This window comes from Cuculus canorus, chromosome 30 (genome assembly GCF_017976375.1).
Source record: "Cuculus canorus isolate bCucCan1 chromosome 30, bCucCan1.pri, whole genome shotgun sequence".
Taxonomy (NCBI): Eukaryota; Metazoa; Chordata; class Aves; order Cuculiformes; family Cuculidae; genus Cuculus; species Cuculus canorus.
In genome coordinates, this window is record NC_071430.1 from 136,949 (window position 1) to 156,215 (window position 19,267).

Sequence of the window (19,267 nt, forward strand, 5' to 3'; positions counted from 1 at the left end):
TTCCCCACCCTCGGTATGGTCCCAGGTTCTCACCAGACTCAGTGGGCGCAGGGCTGATGGCACTTAGCATCTCCTTCTCCTTCTCATAGTCGCTGCGGCACAGCAGCTGCCCCTCCTTGAGCACAAACTCATCTCCCCGCTGCAGGCGCCGCTCACACTCGCAGCAGTAGAAGCAGTGAACGTGGTAGACGTTCTCCAGCACCCGCATGATGAGCTCAGATGGGGCGATAGCCTTCAAGCAGCTGCTGCACTTGGTCTGGAACAGCCTGCAAAGAAGGTCCTGGTGGTTAGAGAGTTGGGCAGGGAAGACCAGCCCTGTCCTGAGGCTTGGGACGCCAAGGGAAGAAAGGGATGGATGGTTGGAGCTGTGCTAGAACGTCCCAGCAAGAATCATAGGATCACAAAATCACTGAGGTTGGAAAAAACCTCTCAGCTCAACATCAGCCTAACACCCTTGGCCTACTAAGCTGTGTCCCCAAATGGCTCCACAGTGTTTGAACCCCTCCAGGGGTGGAGATCCCACCACTGCCCTGGGCTGCCTGCTCTTCAGCCCATAAATCCAGCCCATCCCGGTCCCTTTGCAGACCCTTCCCACCCATGGATCCAGCCTGTCCTGATCCCTCTGTAGAGCCTTCCTGCCCTCACTCTCACCTAGCTTGGTGTCATCTCCAAACTCACTGAGGGAACACTCAATCCCCTCATCCAGGTCATGGATAAAGAGATTAAGCAGAATCAGCCCCATCATTGAGCTGTAGGGACACCACTTGGGACCGGCCACCAACTGGATTGAACTCCGTTCACCACACATGTTTGTCCCAACTGGGCTTTGGGGCTTTCTGCCCTTCTTTAGCCCCGGGAAGCAACAAGAACTTGCTTGATCCAACAGGACAGAGGTCTACGTCCCCTCTTCTTCTCTAGAGCTCTTCGCTGTCTGGCTTTGTTAGGTGAAAGAGCTTTATGTACCCCTCCTGGACCTTCCCCAGGACTTGGAGGAGCCTCACGCTGACAGTCCCACGGCGGAGGCTGTTTGTGCCCCACACCGTGTCCAGAGAGAGAAACAAACAACTACTGAGCGCCCCGCGTAGCGAGCAGATGGTTCTGATGAAGTAATTTGGGATCTAAACAAATGTGAGCAGCGGTGGCTGCCGGCTGACAGCTTCTATTTAGCCACTTGACAAGAGAAAGTAATAAAATAGGGATTAATTAGGCTGTTGTTTAAACACACAGGATCTTCCCCACCAGCAGGGAACTCATAAACTGGGATTGAGAACAAGACTGGGTTAATCCTCCTGGCAAACTCTGTGGAGCAGGATGAAGAGGCTTACAGGGGTGGGCTCATCCCTTCCAAATACCACCATGGATTTGTGCTGCGCAGTGGCTTTTGGTGAAGTGTCTGGGACATTCCAACTGGAATGGGGTGGGATTTTGCTCTCTTTTGTGTGAGCGTGTTTGCGTGTTCACCCCTCCCTCCCCGTCTCTCCTTCTCGCCCCGCTTTCTTCTTTGTCTTTCCGTAGGTCGTACTCGGAAAATAATCATTGAATAATGAAAAACTGGGAAGAGCAGCCTTTGCACCGCAATGTCTCACGGAGGAGCGAACTGGGAGCGTGTTCTAGGAGCAATCCCAGTCCAAATCTGGGCTAAGTCCAACAAGGACTTTCCTAACGAGGCCACCCCTTCTCTTACAGCAGAGTTTGAATAGGAAAGACAATTAAAAAGAACCGATGGCTGGGTCAGTCCATGATCACGGCTGTCTGGGATCAGACAGGAACGTGGGACATATTCCTAAACATAGAATGATGGAATGGTTGGAAGGGACCTCAAAGCCCATCCAGTTCCCACTGGATCAAGGGCTCCAAAACCCGTCCAACCTGGCCTTCAACACCTCCAAGATGGGGCATCCTCCAGGCAACCCGGTCCAGGACCTCCCCACCTTCACAGGAGAACGTTCCTCCCCAAGATCTCATCTCAATCTCCCCTCTTTGAACTCAAAACTGTTCCCTCTCTCCTATCCGTGTGCTCCCCAATCAAGAGCCCCTCCCCAGCTTTCCTGGAGCCCCTTTCCATCCTGGAAGCTGCTCTGAGGTCTCCCCGGCCACAGCTGGGACGAGGCAGTGAGCAACCTTAGTTAAAGCCTCTGCCATGTGCCAGTTTGCCCTAAAAAAAGGCTTTTTTTTTTTTTGCAGCTTTCAGGTGAGGGAAGCGCCGTTCGTGCTGCGTAACTCAATAACGCTTTGGGCACTGCAAGGTCTGCACCCTCCCATCTCCTCACTAAGCCCCGAAAACAAATCCACTCTGCTTTGTACTAATTGAAGAAAACATTCAGCAAGGAGCTCATAAACACGGTGTCAGCTCGCATTACACAAAATTAAAATTCTCAGCCCCCTCCAACACCAGGAATTCCTAAAGAGGCTGGTTTTAATATTGCCTGAATCCGTTTAAGTCAAGGTAATATTGTTTGGGTTGCCATAGGAACAAAATGCATCCCCGGTGCCGGCAGTGGGTTGCGAGGAGGTTTGGGAGGATGCGCCGAGGTCGCAGCTCCGGGATGTCGAGGAGCGGCAGAAATTACACGGAGGGATGGTCTGGAAAATAAACACGCTCCCAGGCTCGTGGTGAAAAGCGCAATTAGGAACGGCAGTGATCTTCAGGTGAATCTGGAGATAAGCAGATCTTCAGCAGCAGCAGGACCGCGTCTAAATGACTCATGACAACAACATCCCACTTCTGTTCCTAAGCAGCCTGAGCCTCGGAGGATCACGGAATCATTAACGTTGGAAAAGATCTCTAAGATCATCAAGTTCAATCAGCCCAAGACCTCCAAATTCATCAAGTCCATGAGTCCACCACCCCCAGCCCACTAAACCATTTCCCCAAGTACCACGGCTCCACGTGTTTTGATCTCCAGGGATGGAGACTCCACCGCTGCACTGCGCAGCCACTTCACCGCTCTTTCTTCCCAATATCCAACCTAAACCTTCCCTGGAGCAACCTGAGGCCATTTCTTCTCACCCCATCGCTTGTTCCTTGGGAGAAGAACCCAGCACCCACCTCACCACAACCTCCTTTCCAGGAGCCTCTCAGAGCGATGAGGTCTCCCCTCAGCCTCCTCTTCTCCAGGATAAACAGCCCCAGGTCCCTCAGCTGCTCCCACAACCCCTGGACTCCAGACCCTTCCCAGCTCAGTTCCCTTTCTTCTCCAGATGCTCTCCAGCCCCTCGATGTCCCTCTTGGAGTGGGGGGCCCAAACTTGAACCCAGGATTTGAGGTGCAGCCTCACCAGCATTGAGTCCAGGGAGGTGATGCCTTCCCTGCTCCTGCTGGCCACCCCATGGCTGATCCAAGCCAGGATGCTGGTGGCAGCAGAGACAGATCCATATCTGACATCCTTCTCACCCACTTGCCGCAAATTAATTGCCTTGGCAAATGATAGGATTTTGTTTTCCTGCTGGAGAAGGGCTCCACTTGATGGAAAAAGTGTCAGCAGCAGGAAGGGAAGTGGGCTTGTAAGTGTGGACAGCTTTGGGAGTTGCAAGAGCAGCAGTTCTGGAGCAAGAGGAACATCACGCGAGAGGTTTGAGGTGACAGGGAGAGTTTCTGGCAGCAGGTTCTTCATACTGGTGGACACTCATAGAATCATGGAATGGGTCGGTTGGAAGAGACCTCAAAGCCCATCCAGTTCCACCCCCTGCCATGGGCGGGGACACCTCCTGCTGGATGAGGTTTCTTCAAGCCCCAGCTTGGAGTCGTTCAAGGTTGAATGGGGCTTGGAGCAACCCGGTCCAGTGGAAGGTGTCCCTGCCAGAGGCGGGGGTGGAGCTAGGTGGGCTTTAAGGTCCCTTCCAACACAAACCCCTCCATGATTCTATGATTTCATGGACTTCCTTGATCAGATTTTAGCAGTGGCGAATCACCCCAAGGTCCAACTCTCCGTTAATCCTTGCAGAGCTCTGTCCCAGCTCTGCCAGCAGCTCTGGAGGAGAAGCTCAGCCCAGCTCTCCAGATGGGGATAAGCAGAGCAACGAGTTATTTGAGAACCTCTCTGACCTCCCGTGGCACAGAGAAGACGCTGACCCAGGCCTGGGAAGGGTAATTTGAGGGGTACACGATTGTCCTGATGGGATTAAAAGGTGTTAATGAAGCAAGGAGTAAGCTGGGAGGGCTGCGCTTCACGAAACGAGCTTATTTAGTTAGGGTTTAGCCAAAATGAAGCAGTCCAGGCTCAAGCAAGGTCTGTTGACTTAACACTGAGCTGCAAAATCCATTGTAGCCACCTGAAATATTGAAGTGGAGCTTGCAAAGCCTCTTGCCGGCTTTTGGGCTGGGAGCGAGGGTGGTGATGGAGAAGGGGACACCCAAGGGAAAGGAGGAGGCAGCCGCAGCACAATCTGCTCTTTCATTCCCTGCAGCGGCAGCCGTCGCTTCCCAGTTCCGCGACACTGGGGGACTGAGGAGAACAAATTCCATCCTTCTTCATTTCTGACTTAGAATCATAGAATAGTTTGGGTTGGAAAGGACCTTAAAGACCATCCAGTTCCACCCCCTGCCATGGGCAGGGATGCCTCCCACTGGATCAGGTTGCTCCAAGCCCCTTCTAACCTGGCCTTCAACACCTCCAGGGATGGAGCAGCCACAATATCCTTGGACAACCTGTTCCAGTGCCTCCCCTCCCTCATCAGAAAGTTCTTCCTTATGTCAAGCCTAAATCTGCCCCTCTCCAGTTTATACCCATTCCCCCTCTTCCCATCACTCCAAGACTTTGTGAGCAGCCCCTCTCCAGGTTTCTTGGAGCCCCTTCAAGTACTGGAAGGTCGCTATAAGGTCTCCTCGGAGCCTTCTCTTCTCCAAGCTGAACGAGCCCAACTCTCTCAGCCTGGCCTCATAGGGAAGGTTCTCCAGCCCTCGGATCATCCTTGGAGCCTCCTCTGGACCCATTCCAACAGCTCCATCTCCTTCTTATGTTGAGGGTTCCAGAACTGGACACAACCCTCCAGATGAGGTCTCGCAAGAGAGGAATAGAGGGGCAGAATCCCCTTCCTCCCTGCTTCCCTGTCTTTTGATGCAGCCCAGGACAGGGTTGGTTTGTGGTCTACGAGCGCACATCACCAGCTCACGTCGAGCTTCTCATCAACCATCAGAAAAAAAAAGCAAAAACAACACCAAAGAGGTTCCCAAAGCCAGAGCTTCATAAATATTAAAGTGACACGAGTGAAACGCTACTGAAAGATTTAATACCGCGCTGCTGCTCTGTCCCTCAAGGGGTTAACCCCCCCCACGGCGAGGATATTACCGCCAGCGCGGTGGCACCGAGCCATCACCATATAATCTGATGAACTCTTTTATTAAATTTCACAGGCCTGTCTTCTTTATTAAAATCTCCCGGCATTCCACGGGCGACTGTCATATCGCCGTGAATGCTAACACAAAAATGTGGGGTTGGGTTTTCTTTCACACATCCCTCCTCCCCACACTTTTTTTCACCAAGTACTGCCAGGGAAGGGATGGTGCTGCTGTGTTTCTTCCAGGTGAAGGAGAGGTGGGATGGATGCTACCAGCTATAAGACAGTGGGAAAAGGGAGTTGTGTCCCTTTCCAAGGACTTTTGGAGCCCCTCAAGGCATCTCCTTTCACATCCCACAGCTGCTCCGTGCAGACACAGCTCAGCGGTGGGGAAAACAGGTCCCCAAAAATAAGTTTTATCTGTCTGTACCCCCAGATGCTTTCTCTCCTAGAGGAGCAGCCCTTCCCAAATCCCATAAATCCACAGGAAAGGGACTTGGAAGCACAGAATCATGGGATGGTTTGGGTTGGAAGGGACCTCAAAGCCCATCCAGTTCCAACCCCTGCCATGGGCAGGGACACCTTCCAATGGATCTGGTTGCTCCAAGCCCCATCCAACCTGGCCTTCAACACCTCCAGGGATGGAGCAGCCACCATTTTTCCAGGCAACCTGGGCCAGGGCCTCCCCACCCTCACACAAGAACTTTTCTCCCCAAGATCTCATCTCAATCTCCCCTCTTTCAGCTCAAAACCATTCCCTTCGTCCTATCTCTGCACTCCCTGATCAAGAGCCCCTCCCCAACTTTCTTGGAGGCCCTTTTCCATACTGGAAGGCTGCTAGAAGGTTTCTTTGGAGACTGCTCTTCTTCAGGCTGAACAACCCCAACTCTCCCAGCCTCTCATACAGGAGGTTCTTCAGCCCTCACATCATCTCTGTGTCCTCCTCTGGACTCGCTCCACCAGCTCCATGTCCTTCCTGTGCTGAGGACTCCAGAACTGGACATGGGGCTCCAGGTTTGGTCTCCCCAGAGTGGAGCAGAGGGGTAGAATCCCCTCCCTTGCCCTGCTGGCCCCACAACTTTGGATGCAGCCCAGGATATGGTTGGATTTCCTGGCTGTGAACACACTCATGTGGAGCTTCTCCTCCCCCAGCACCCCAGTCTTTCTCCTCAGGACCACTACCAATCCATTCTCTGCCCAACCTGAGTTTGTCCTTGGGATTGCCCCAACCCCGATGCAGAACCTTGGCCTTGCTAAACTACGTGAGGTTCACACAGGTCCTTCTCCAGCCTGTCCAGGTCCTTCTGGATGGCAGTGGCAGAAAGAGCATGGCAGGACCATGCTCTGCAGGGAGCTTCTGCAATGATGGAAAGAGCATGGCAGGACCATGCTCTCCAGGGAGCTTCTCCAATGATGGAAAGAGCATGGCAGGACCATGCTCTCCAGGGAGCTTCTCCAATGATGGAAAGAGCATGGCAGGACCATGCTTTCCAGGGGGCTTCTCCAATGATGGAAAGAGCATGGCAGGACCATGCTTTGCAGGGAGCTTCTCCAATGATGGAAAGAGCATGGCAGGACCATGCTTTGCAGGGAGCTTCTCCAATGATGGAAAGAGCATGGCAGGACCATGCTTTGCAGGGAGCTTCTCCAATGATGGAAAGAGCATGGCAGGACCATGCTTTCCAGGGAGCTTCTCCAATGATGGAAAGAGCATGGCAGGACCATGCTCTGCAGGGAGCTTCTGCAATGATGGAAAGAGCATGGCAGGACCATGCTCTGCAGGGAGCTTCTCCAATGATGGAAAGAGCATGGCAGGACCATGCTTTGCAGGGAGCTTCTCCAATGATGGAAAGAGCATGGCAGGACAACCCTTGCCATGGGACTTCTCCAGTGATGAAAGAGCATGGCAGGACCACACCTGCCCACGCAAAGTTCCTGTCACAATTATGGAGATCTTGGAGGGGACAACAGAGTAAAGACAAAGAATGCCCAGAGCAGTGGTGGCTGCCCCTTCCCTGGAGGAGTTGAAGGCCAGGTTGGATGGGGCTTGGAGCAACCTGATCCAGTGGGAGGTCTCCCTGCCCATGGCAGGGGTTGGAACTGGATGGGCTTTGAGGTCCCTTCCAACCCAAACCATTCCATGATTCTATGAATTCATCCTGTTTAACCTTCACTGGTCACACAGACAGTCACTGCTTTTCTCAAATCATGATTTTTTTGGCCAAACTGTGGCCAATCACCTTAAAATCAGACTCCAGCAGCAAAGCAAAAGGCGACCACTTAAACAACAGCAGTGTTTCTATGCTGTGAAGATCATTTAAGCTGTCACATAAAGACATAACGTGTGTTGGAGGTGTTGAAGGCCAGGTTGGATGGGGCTTGGAGCAACCTGATCCAGTGGGAGATGCCCCTTCCCATGGCAGGGGGTGGAACTGGATGGGCTTTGCGGTCCCTTCCGACCCAACCCATCGTGTGATGCTACGATTTGCCCCGTTTCTACTTAAGAAGACGCAAACCGAACGCTCGCTTGGGGTCGGCGGGTTTCGAGATGGGAGTTCTCAACTCATATTGATTTCATCTTTGCCTTATTGCCCGGCTCCGAGAAGCCTCCTCATCTCCATTAGTATGCCTGGCAGGAGAAGGCTTCTTTTTGCTCAGTAGCTAGGGGTGATATTACCCATCCTGATAAGTATCCCAACTCAATATCCTGTTTCTCCGTTTCTCATTTCCTGTTTGCGGGTCTGAATGCCGGCGTTGTCGCAGCGCGAGGGGGGGAAGGCAGGGAGAAAGGGAGACAGCGGGACAGTGTGTGCACGGCTGGCGGAGGGGGTATTAACGGGGGAAGCGAGGGGGAGGGCGGTAGAAGGGCCGCCGACACTTTTATTACAGATTTAATAATGACAAAAGAACGTCATTAAACATTCATTAGAATTATTTAATTAAATTTTACTTTGGAAAAAGGGGGGGGGGAAGGAGAAGGAAAAAAAAAAAAGAGATTAGATATGATGTAAAAAGCAATATTGATTGAGAAAAGAACAAGCTGGGGAGCTGTGATTTAAATTAAACTCTGCGCTCTCGCCCTCTTCGCGCAGTTTTAAAGGAGGGATGGGGCGTGTGGTGGCACAAGGGATGGTTTGGGAGCAGCAGAGCTGCTCCGACTGCTCGGGTTGACATTTAGCTCCATCCTACCCTAGTGTCGGGGAGAGCAAAGCCAACGTTTCTGGGCAAAACACCTCCACTACCCCCTGTCTGGAACGTTTCAGAGCTCTGCAGCCAAGGTTGAGTTGGGCATCGCTGGGGGATGAGCTGATCAGCAACTTGGGATGAGAAAGTGTGGTCCCTCACCGTGGCTTGGTGGACTTTGATGAGCGATCCACGCAGGCAGCTCCTGCGTCCCTCTGCGGGGATGCTCTTAAAGCAGGAATCGGTGAAATATAATCCAGATTTAAAGAGATTTGTTAAGTGGGGGGAAAGCTGTTAAGCTGTCGCTTCGTAGGAACCTGCCTGTTTAACTGGAGGAACCGTCTGTCTCACCGCTGAGGGACACCACTTATGGAGCAGCCTGGCTTGGGGTGGAGCGGATAGGGGTAAAGAGAAGGGAAGTTAAGACAAGAAAGAAAAGAAGAGGGGAAAAAAAGCAACCAAAGCCTCGGGGACCAGGTCACAAACAGCGGCGTAGGCTCTCCTGGCCCACAGAACCACTGGCCAGCTGTAGGCAAGCAAAGCATGACCCAAAACCAGTAGCCCTGAACACCTCCACCAAATGTTTTATCTTGATGGGATGACTTAGATGATCTTCACAATACAGAAGTGCTGCCGTTGGTCAAGCGGTTGCTCTCTGCTTTGCTGCTGGATTCTCATTTTAAAGCGAATGGTCACAGTTTGGCCAAAGAATTCATGGTTGGAGAAACACGGGGACCTTGGGTGTCACCACTTCAAGCGAAACGGGATGGATTCATAGAATCATGGGTTGGTTTGGGTTGGAAGGGACCTCAAAGCCCATCCAGTTCTGACCCTGTGCCACGGGCAGGGACACCTCCCACTGGGTCAGGTTCCTCCAAGCCCCATCCAACCTGGCCTTCAACACCTCCAAGGATGGGGCAACCTGGGCCAGAGCCTCCCCACCCTCACAGAAGAACATTTCTTCCTAAGACCTCATCTCCATCTCTCCTCTTTCCGACATCACAGCATCAGTAAAGGGATTTGGGATGGTGCTTCCTCACGCCAGGCTCTGATTTGACTGCAGCGAGACCCCACTAACAGAGAAACCCATGTGAGCAATCAAAGATGTGTGAAGCCGCCACCAAGATAGTTAGGATAAACTGTAATTAACCTCATTTAAGCTTAATTGCATTAAGACCGGGGGGGTAGGGGGGGTTAGGGAGTGGAATGAAAGCTAGAAGCAGATTATGGATCAGGCTTCTAATTCAATTTGTGTAGCAGCTTCACAAGACGGGGCCACATTCTCCGGCAGCGCGTTGGCAACGGTGCAGGCGTGGGGCAGCCGGGAGTCCCGAGGGTGCAGAGACAGCGGAGGAAAAGGGGAGAGAGAGCGTGAAAGCAGGAAAAGACCTTGTGGGGAAAATGGAAGAAAGAGGAATTTCACGCCCGCCGGGTGCCTGGGAGCAAAGGTCACATTTTCAGGGTGCTGCGTCAGTTCAGCATTGACGGCGCGTTGGTGAGCTTCTGATCTCACACAGACTTTGCCAAGAAGGAAATATGGGATGGAGAAACTGAGTGATGGATTGTAAGAGCTACACCTGCAGAGCTCGGCAGAATCAGAAATAAAGGAATTATAAGAGGGTAGAGTGACAGAATGGGTTGGGTAGAAGGGACCTCCAGATCCACTCTCTGCATCGGATAGGGACACCTCCCACCGGATCAGGTTGCTCCAAGCCCCATCCAACCTGGCCTTCAACACCTCCAGGGATGGGGCAACCTGGGCCAGGGCCTCCACCCTCACAGGAGAACATTTCTCCCCAAGATCTCACCTCAGTCTCCCCTCTTGCAGCTCAAACCCATTCTCCTCATCCTATCCCTGCACTCCCTGATCAACGGCCCCTCCCCAGCTTTCCTGGAGCTCCTTTCCATACTGGAAGCTGCTCTAAGGTCTCCCTGCAGCCTTCTCTTCTCCAGGCTGAAGAACCCCAACTCTCCCAGCCTCTCATACAGGAGGTTCTCCAGCCCTCACATCATCTCCGTGGCCTCCTCTGGCCTCGCTCCACCATCTCCATGTCCTTCCTGTGCTGAGGACTCCAGGACGGGACCCAGGGCTCCAGGTTTGGTCTCTACAGAGAGGAGCAGAGGGGCAGAATCCTTCTCTCACCCTGCTGGTCCCACGGCTTTGGATGCAGCTCAGGGAGCTCCAGCTTTCCTGGATGCCCTCTTATGAGAGAGGAGAACGGGGGCTGACGTCTCCTTGCCATATGCCAGGAATCCTCTCATCTGGGATAATAAAAGTGGTTTCTTGAAGCACGAGCTCTCAGGGCTCCCCTTTGCCTGCCAATACTCATGGGAACGGCTCCTGCTGCCTCTCTGATGGCTTTTTCCAGCTCCGCAGTCCCTGGCACTGCTGGAAATTGGCTCTCGGGAGTTTATTTCTGGCACCTTTGCCTTCGCGGCTGCCCTCTGCTGGTTCCTGGCTCTGGACAGAGAGAGATGCTGTGGCCAGAAGCAGGAGCATGGGACAGCCTCCAAGCCTTTGGTTCCTTCCAAACCATCAGGCTGTGTCCCAGAGCTTTTCCTAAGGTTGGAGCCAAGAGAGTGGGGCGGCGCTTCTCCTGCCCACGAGCTGCAGCGCTCGGAGCATGAGGAGAACATCCAGACCCCACCGCTGCAAGGGACGAGTGGTGCTGCAGGCGTGGAGAGGGTAACGGAGGTGCTGGGATGAGAAGAGCATCCACAGCTGGAGTTTTAACCCTGCTCCTTGCCCAGACACCACTAGGAACCCCCAAGGCCAGCTGGGGTTGTGCTGGATCTAAACCTGCACCCAAAGCTGTGGGACCAGGGAGAGGGAGGAATTCTGCCTCTCTGCTCCACTTTGAGGAGACCAAACCTGGAGCCCCACGTCCAGTTCTGGAGCAAAGGGAGGACATGGAGCTGGTGGAGCGAGGCCAGAGGAGGACACAGAGATGATGTGAGGGCTGGAGCACCAAGGACAGGGTGGGAGAGTTGGGGTTCTTCAGCCTGGAGATGAGCAGGCTCCAAATAAACCTTCTAGCAGCCTTCCAGTATGGAAAGGGGCTCCAGGAAAGCTGGGGAGGGGCTTGGTCAGGGAGTACAGGGATAGGATGAAGGGAACGGTTTTGAGCTGCGAGAGGGGAGATTGAGATGAGATCTTGGGGAGAAATGTTCTTGTGTGAGGGCGGGGAGGTCCTGGCCCAGGTTGCCTGGAGAAGTGGTGGCTGCCCCATCCCTGGAGGGGTTCAAGGCCAGGTTGGATGGAGCTTGGAGCAACCCGATCCATTGGAAGGTGTCCCTGCCCATGGCAGGGGGTGGGACTGGATGGGCTTTGAGGTCCCTTCCCACCCATTCCATGATTCTATGATAAACCAAACTGGTCTCGGGGACACCGTCACACCGTCAGAACACAGCCAGGTATCCTGTCCAGTGCAAATCCTCGCCCTTCCAGCCACCACGGATCCAAGAAGAATGTCCCTCCTCCTTCCCCAGCCCAGCGAACCGTGTCCAAGCCCAGCACCAGCTCCGCGAGGCCGTGCACACGGAAAGGCAGCTCTGTTGTACGTCTGTCAGCGCCCCGTTAATGAGCTCAGCGCTGAAGAACAACCTGTCCCAACCCCGTCCTGCTCCAAGACTGCATCCCGCTGGACCATGTCCACCTCCCTGAACCCAGGTGCCAGCTGGGAGCATCCTCAAAGGGCAAAAATCCCTGCTGTGTGCCCATAAAGTCACCTGCAGCCTGGCGGGAAGAAGAAATGTCTTTCACTGGAAGGGTTGAGCATCCAAAACGTTCACAACAACTCTTTTGTTCAAGTACATCTGTGTCCCCTGGTTGGGGGGAGACGATAGCTTGGATTATGGGTGTTTACTCTGATATCTGAGTCTTTTGGGGTTCATAGTTTCCTTATCTTCATCAGAACAGAAAGCAAATTATGTCCGCAGGCATGCAAAGAATCAAGGAACCATGGAATGGTTTGGGTGCGAAGACACCTCAAAGCCCACCCAGTGGGCTTAAAGACCCCCATGTGCAGCGACACCTTCCACTGGATCAGGTTGCTCCAAGCCCCATCCAACCTTTGCCTTTAACACCTCCAGGGCTGGGGATTGCCCTGACCCATGTTCAGGACCTTGCACTTGGCCTTCTTGAACTGCATGATGTTCACAGAGGCCCCTCTCCAGCCTGTCCACAGCCCTGTGCGTGGCATCCTTTCTGTCTGGATGGTGTCCCTTCCCTCTGGATGCCATCCCTTCCCTCTGGATGCCATCCCTTCCCTCTAGATGCCATCCCTTCCCTCTAGATGCCATCCCTTCCCTCTAGATGCCATTTCTTCCCTCTAGATGCCATCTCTTCCCTCTAGATGCCATCCCTTCCCTCTAGATGCCATCCCTTCCCTCTAGATGCCATCCCTTCCCTCTAGATGCCATCTCTTCCCTCTAGATGCCATCCCTTCCCTCTAGCGCGTCTACTACATCACACAGCTTGGTGTCATCGGCAAACTTTCTGCAGGTGCCCTCAATCCCACTGTCCATGCTTCCAACAAAGACGTTCAACAACACCAGTCCCAATAACGACCCCTAAGGAATACCACTAATCATCAGTCTCCACCTGGACATTGAGCTATCGACCACAACTCGGACATTGAGCTATTGACCACAACTCTTAAAGTGTGTCCACCCAGCCAACTTCTTATCCACCAAGTGGTCCATCCATCAAATCCGTGTCTCTCCAATTTAGAGATCAGAACGTCATGTGGGGCACCATCTGATGCTTTGTTTTTGATAACAGCTGATATCGCACTACGACCACAGAGCTCCAGGAACTGCGGGGTGAGAAAGCTCTGCCCAGTAATGAACCTTAGTGATGTGGGGTCCAGGAGAAGCTCAAAGCCATGGGACACAAAACACGGACTGCAAAAAAAACCCAAAACCAGCCCCGAAAAGAAAGAATCTCTATCGAAGTAAATGACATTTAATTAAACTAAAAAAAAATAATGTGCGGCATATAAAGAAAAAGTTCGTCTTCCCCCATGAATTCACCCCTCCGCATTAGAAAAAACAACCACAGCCCGAGAGCGATGGGGAGCAGACAGCACGTGGTGGCTGGATCTTAATCACGCTCAAGGCGCATCTGCATATCTCCTTCATTTCACAGTGATTATAGAGTTAGTGTTTAATTTCCGGGGCCGCGTGAACAAACCAAGGCGAGGGAACGAGGAGAACTGGGGTAGGAATGGCTTTGTGTAATTAACGTCGTTAATCATCAGGCGGGCTTCGCTTGCAGTGGGAGATGGGGCTCAACCGCCCACCCGGTGGAGAAGGAGGAGATATTTGGGGTGGGTAAAAAAGGGATGAGTTTCTGCGGTCGGGTTGTTTGGTGCAGATTTGGGAACGGATCCTGCTCTGTGGTGGCGATCCTGGATGTCCAACAGGGATGTAAAGGTGCAAACCCACCAGGCCTGCCCTAAAAAGAGGAGACCAGGTTTCTTCCCAGGTTCAGGCTGCCCAGGTTCCATCAGTGAGGTCCCACCGGTGGAGCAAGGGTGGTTGCAGTCACCTCCTTCTGCACTACTGAGGTCCCACAGGTCCTCACCAGTGGAGCCGGGGTGGCTGCAGTCATCTCCTACTTTCTGCACTACTGAAGTCCCACAGGTCTCACCGGTGGAGCCGGGGTGGCTGCAGTCATCTCCTACTTTCTGCACTACTGAGGTCCCACAGGTCCCACCAATAGAGCCGGGGTGGCTGCAGTCATCTCCTACTTTCTGCACTACTGAGATCCCACAGGTCCCACCAATAGAGCCGGGGTGGCTGCAGTCATCTCCTACTTTCTGCACTATTGAGGTCCCACAGGTCCCACCAGTGGAGCAGGGATGACCTCCCCAGTTTGGAGGAGCAACGTATCTCAAGAGCTTCAGATGTTCCTTGGAGGACCAGCAATAAGCACAACTCCCCCTGCTAATGGGCACTCCCAAAGGGCATCTGGAGTTGGTCCCACCACCCAGCCCGGAACGAGTCGCGGGCTCTTTCCTTCCCACCTCCCCTTCCCTCACCTCGCATTGCTCTCCTTGTGGAGGTCCCCGCAGGGTCCGTTAGGCGGACACGTGGGCTCCATCCATCACTGCCTCGTCAAGGGCGCACATTATCTCATTTATTTGCTCCCTTTCCAGGTCGCTGTCACTTTTCATTACCTTCCTCCAGCCCAGCAGGGAAGGAGGGCCTGGAGAAGACATGACTTGAGGGGGGAACCCTGTTGCTTGGAGATCCTGCATGGATCCCTTCCTGCTGCCTTCAACACCAGAGGACCGGGATGTCCATCACTGCCAGACCAGCAGCTCTTGGTAGAGCAGGGCTGGGTGGGCAACCAAAGGCCCCTTTTTAAGACCAGTAGCCACCATCAGCTCCTGCGATCCATCACATTTGAGCACCGATTTGTCCTCAATTCTCTGTTTTTGGGTTACAAAGACATCTCAAGCTTCACGTTTTCCCACCCTCGCACCTAGGAATGGCTCTGAGAATTCCCGAGCTGACTGCCACCAAAAGTCCCGATGGCAGCAAAGGGGAAGGAGACGCTCTTAGGCTTAAAAAAACCCCCAAAACAATCCTACCATGAGGAAAAAAGAAAATCCCAAACCCTTCTGGTTTCAACCCCAAGTTCATCCTTTTTAGAGCCTGACTCCTGCTCCTGGAATGCGATGGGGTTTGCACACAGCGTCTGAGCTCACTCTCGTCCAACTCCTATCCTGGATTCTCCTACCCGGGAGATCTTTGCTCGGACGAGGAGCCCTCCCACATGGTTTTAAACATTAACCAGCTCGCTCAGAAGAGTTGCCAAAGCGCTCGGGTTGGCTCAGGCTCCGATGTTCAGGCAGGGAGAGTCCTACCTCGCTCCCTGCGGGGAGGACCGCGGTCCCGGCTTCTCCTTGGCTGCCCAACACTGATTCTCTGGATGCACAAGAGACTTTTAGTCCCTTGTCCACATCCCAGCGGTGCCCGGACCTCTAACCTGCTCACTCTTATTTCTTAGGCAACTCCATTCGTATCATAGAATCCTGGAATGGTTTGGGTTGGAAGGGACCAAAAAGCCCATCCAGTTCCACCCTCTGCCATGGGCAGGGACGCCTCTCACCGGATCCGGTTGCTCCAAGCCCCATCCACCATGGCCTTCAACACCTCCAGGGATGGGGCAGCCACCACTTCTCCGGGCAACCTGGACCTCCCCACTCTCCCAGGAGAACATTCTCCCCAAGATCTCATCTCAATCTTCTTCTTGCAGCTCAAAACTGTCTCCCCTCATTCTATCCCTGCCCCTCCCCAGCTTTCTTGGAGACCCCTTTCCTTGCTGGAAGCTGCCCTAAGGTCTCCCTGCAGCCTTCTCTTCTCCAGGCTGAAGAATCCCAACTCTCCCAGCCTGTCCTTGGACAGAAGATCCTCCGGCCCTTGGATCATCTTCGTGGCTTCCTCTGGACTCGCTCCACCATCTCCGTGTCCTTCCTGTGCTGAGGACTCCAGAACTGCATGCAGGGCTCCGAGGTGAGGTTATCTGTGGTGGGTTCCAAAAGCCATAATTGCTGCTCCCGGTTGAGAAGGATCTCCCTCAACCTTCGCCACCCTTTCAAAACCCTCATAGCTGGGAATATTATCCCAGGGCATGTTGGTTCCGCACATCTCACCCAGCAAGGAATAGCTCCAAAAGGACCCCAAAAGGGATGCAGATGGCTGGGATTGTGCTGGCCAACCCCTCTTCAAGGCTCTCCTACAACCAGATGGAGAAACCCCTGGATTCAGGCAAAGACCGGGGACCGCGAGGGCACTCGGAGGACTCGGTCTGTGCTCAGCTGTGCCGGTCACGTGCTGCTGGGCGATGGAGAAGCTACAAGGCAGGTTCGAGCCGAGTTCACCCCGTATCTTTAGAGAGGACGAGCAAATCATCTCCACATGGGCAAAAAGGAGAGTGTGGAGGAGAGGGGGAAGGCTGCCAGCGCACGGCTGCGGTTCAGATCCCTCCTGACAACTCCCCAACAGCCCCCACAGCGCCTGTCATTCCACAAAACAAACTTCAAAGTAAACAAAGCGCCGTTGCAGCCACTCTATCATCGTCCAGGAGGATTTCGCTTTCCCCTCACCCCCCCTCCTTTCTCCCGAGCCGTCGCGTTTCCCCGAGCTGGATTTACAGGGCAGGTGCCTGAGCGAAGCCCAGGAGAGCTGGCAGGGCCCCAGGGAGAAGGGGGAAGAGGAGAACTTCACAAGAGCCTTCAGCTTATGGTTTTTATACGATAGGGACCGCAGAACAACATCCATCTTCAGGCTTAACATTTCATCTCTAGATCAACAGCCCGTTCCTTCCCCCACGTTCAGCTGCAGCTGCCGGCTTATCTCTCCATTAAAGCATTTTCCTCTTATTGCGCAGTTTCGCGGAGAGGAGGAATAAAATGCCAGATGGGTTCTCCCCTCCAGGTCACCGCGCCGCAAGCCCTGGGCTACGCCGCAGCGCGAGGGCGACGCTGGGTTCTGCCGTTTGAGATTCATCGCTGGGCCAAAAAGACGGACTTTGGGAAGTCAAGGCCAAGAATGAATCCTCTGGGGGGGATGAGATTTCCAAACAGCGGGACTGAGAGTTTGCCTCCCTGCAAATTCCCATGCTGGAAGCACAAAGGTGCTGAGCGGAGATGCCTTCAAAAGCACTTCAGGAGCTGGAAACGCTATGGGGTGGTTTTGAAAGCAGCTGAGATACTTTGGAGAGTGGAAGCGAGGTGGAGCAAACCCGGGGATCTGCAGCTCCACGGATGAGCAGAGCACGGTGCTCGGGAGAAGAGCACGGCCGCACAATCCTGCCCCAAAATCAACAGCGTAAAAAGCAGTGCTGGAGGTTGAGATCTCTCCATGCGGGAATGTCATCGTTGGCCTCCGGTCAAGGACTCAACTGCCTGGAGGAGGAGATGATGCTCCTTATGGTTTTGCAAACACGTTTTTATCTGGTTACTCTTAACCATGGTGGTTAACCCCCTCCAAAACCTGGCTCCATTCTAGCAGCTCAGCGACCAAAGTCAAAACCATCTGGAGGTCCTCACCCTTTGCTTCAAAGCTTCCCGATGACCCTCACCCCTTGGTGGGACAATGCTCAGCTCCTTGTCCCTGCCTCTCCCAGCCACGCTGGAGAAGTGGGCAAGCCCTGGTATTTATAATCCCATTCCCATCGTTGCCAAGCGCTTGCGTCAGTGGCCGGGCGGAGGCTGCGCTCTCCTTTATGAAGCGTGGGGAAGATAAGAATGGAGCCTTAAGTCTTTAGTGGATGCTGCTAAACCTGAGGAGCATCTTCCCAGCATCCTTGGATGGCTGCGTGTCACCAGCTCTTCCCAGCAGCACCAGCCACAGGGGGTCACGACCAGATATGGGCTTGGAGGTCACAACAAGACACGGGCTTGGAAGACACAACCTGACATGGGCTTGGAGGGCAAAACTTGACATGGGCTTAGAGGTCACAGCCTTTCTTCCCCAAGCCTGGAGCATTGTACGAGGCGGCTGTGACCAAGGAGCAAAATTCAGCACTTGGTCTTGTTGAATCTCATACAATTGACCTCAGTCCATGAATCCACCCTGTCTCAATACCTCTGTGGAGCCTTCCTGCCCTCCAGCCCGTGGATCCAGCCTCTCCTGACCCCTCTGTGGACCCTTCCTGCCCTCCAGCCCATGGATCCAGCCTCTCCTGACCCCTCTGTGGACCCTTCCTGCCCTCCAGCCCATGGATCCAGCCTCTCCTGATCCCTCTGTGGACCCTTCCTGCCCTCCAGCCCATGGATCCAGCCTGTCCTGATCCCTCTGTGGACCCTTCCTGCCCTCCAGCCCATGGATCCAGCCTCTCCTGACCCCTCTGTGGACCCTTCCTGCCCTCCAGCCCATGGATCCAGCCTCTCCTGACCCCTCTGTGGACCCTTCCTGCCCTCCAGCCCATGGATCCAGCCTCTCCTGATCCCTCTGTGGACCCTTCCTGCCCTCCAGCCCATGGATCCAGCCTCTCCTGATCCCTCTGTGGACCCTTCCTGCCCTCCAGCCCATGGATCCAGCCTCTCCTGATCCCTCTGTGGACCCTTCCTGCCCTCCAGCCCATGGATCCAGCCTCTCCTGATCCCTCTGTGGACCCTTCCTGCCCTCCAGCCCATGGATCCAGCCTCTCCTGATCCCTCTGTGGACCCTTCCTGCCCTCCATCCATGGATCCAGCCTGTCCTGATCCCTCTATGGACCCTTCCTACCCTCCAGCCCATGGATCCAGCCTCTCCTGATCCCTCTGTGGACCCTTCCTGCCCTCCAGCCCATGGATCCAGCCTCTCCTGACCCCTCTGTGGACCCTTCCTGCCCTCCAGCTCATGGATCCAGCCTCTCCTGACCCCTCTGTGCACCCTTCCTGCCCTCCAGCCCATGGATCCAGCCTCTCCTGACCCCTCTGTGAATCCTTCCTGCCCTCCAGCCCATGGATCCAGCCTCTCCTGACCCCTCTGTGAATCCTTCCTGCCCTCCAGCTCATGGATCCAGCCTCTCCTGACCCCTCTGTGGACCCTTCCTGCCCTCCAGCCCATGGATCCAGCCTCTCCTGACCCCTCTGTGGACCCTTCCTTCCCTCCAGCCCATGGATCCAGCCTCTCCTGATCCCTCTGTGGACCCTTCCTACCCTCCAGCCCATGGATCCAGCCTCTCCTGACCCCTCTGTGGACCCTTCCTGCCCTTCATCCCATGGATCCAGCCTTTCCCAATCCTTCCAGCCATTGCATCATCTCCATGGTCTCCTCTGGTCTCACTCCAACAGTTCCATGTCCTTCC

The 19,267-nt window shown here is 54.1% G+C and overlaps 1 protein-coding gene across 1 annotated transcript in view; it reads right to left on the reverse strand.

Moving 5' to 3' along the window:
- Nucleotides 1–19,267, reverse strand: part of LOC104063314 (LIM homeobox transcription factor 1-alpha-like) — a 29,627-nt gene that overhangs the window by 6,325 nt on the left and 4,035 nt on the right. The window contains exon 3 of the mRNA XM_054051944.1: nucleotides 34–266. Within this exon, the coding sequence (XP_053907919.1) occupies nucleotides 34–266 (233 nt within the window). The remainder of the gene's footprint in view (nucleotides 1–33; nucleotides 267–19,267) is intronic.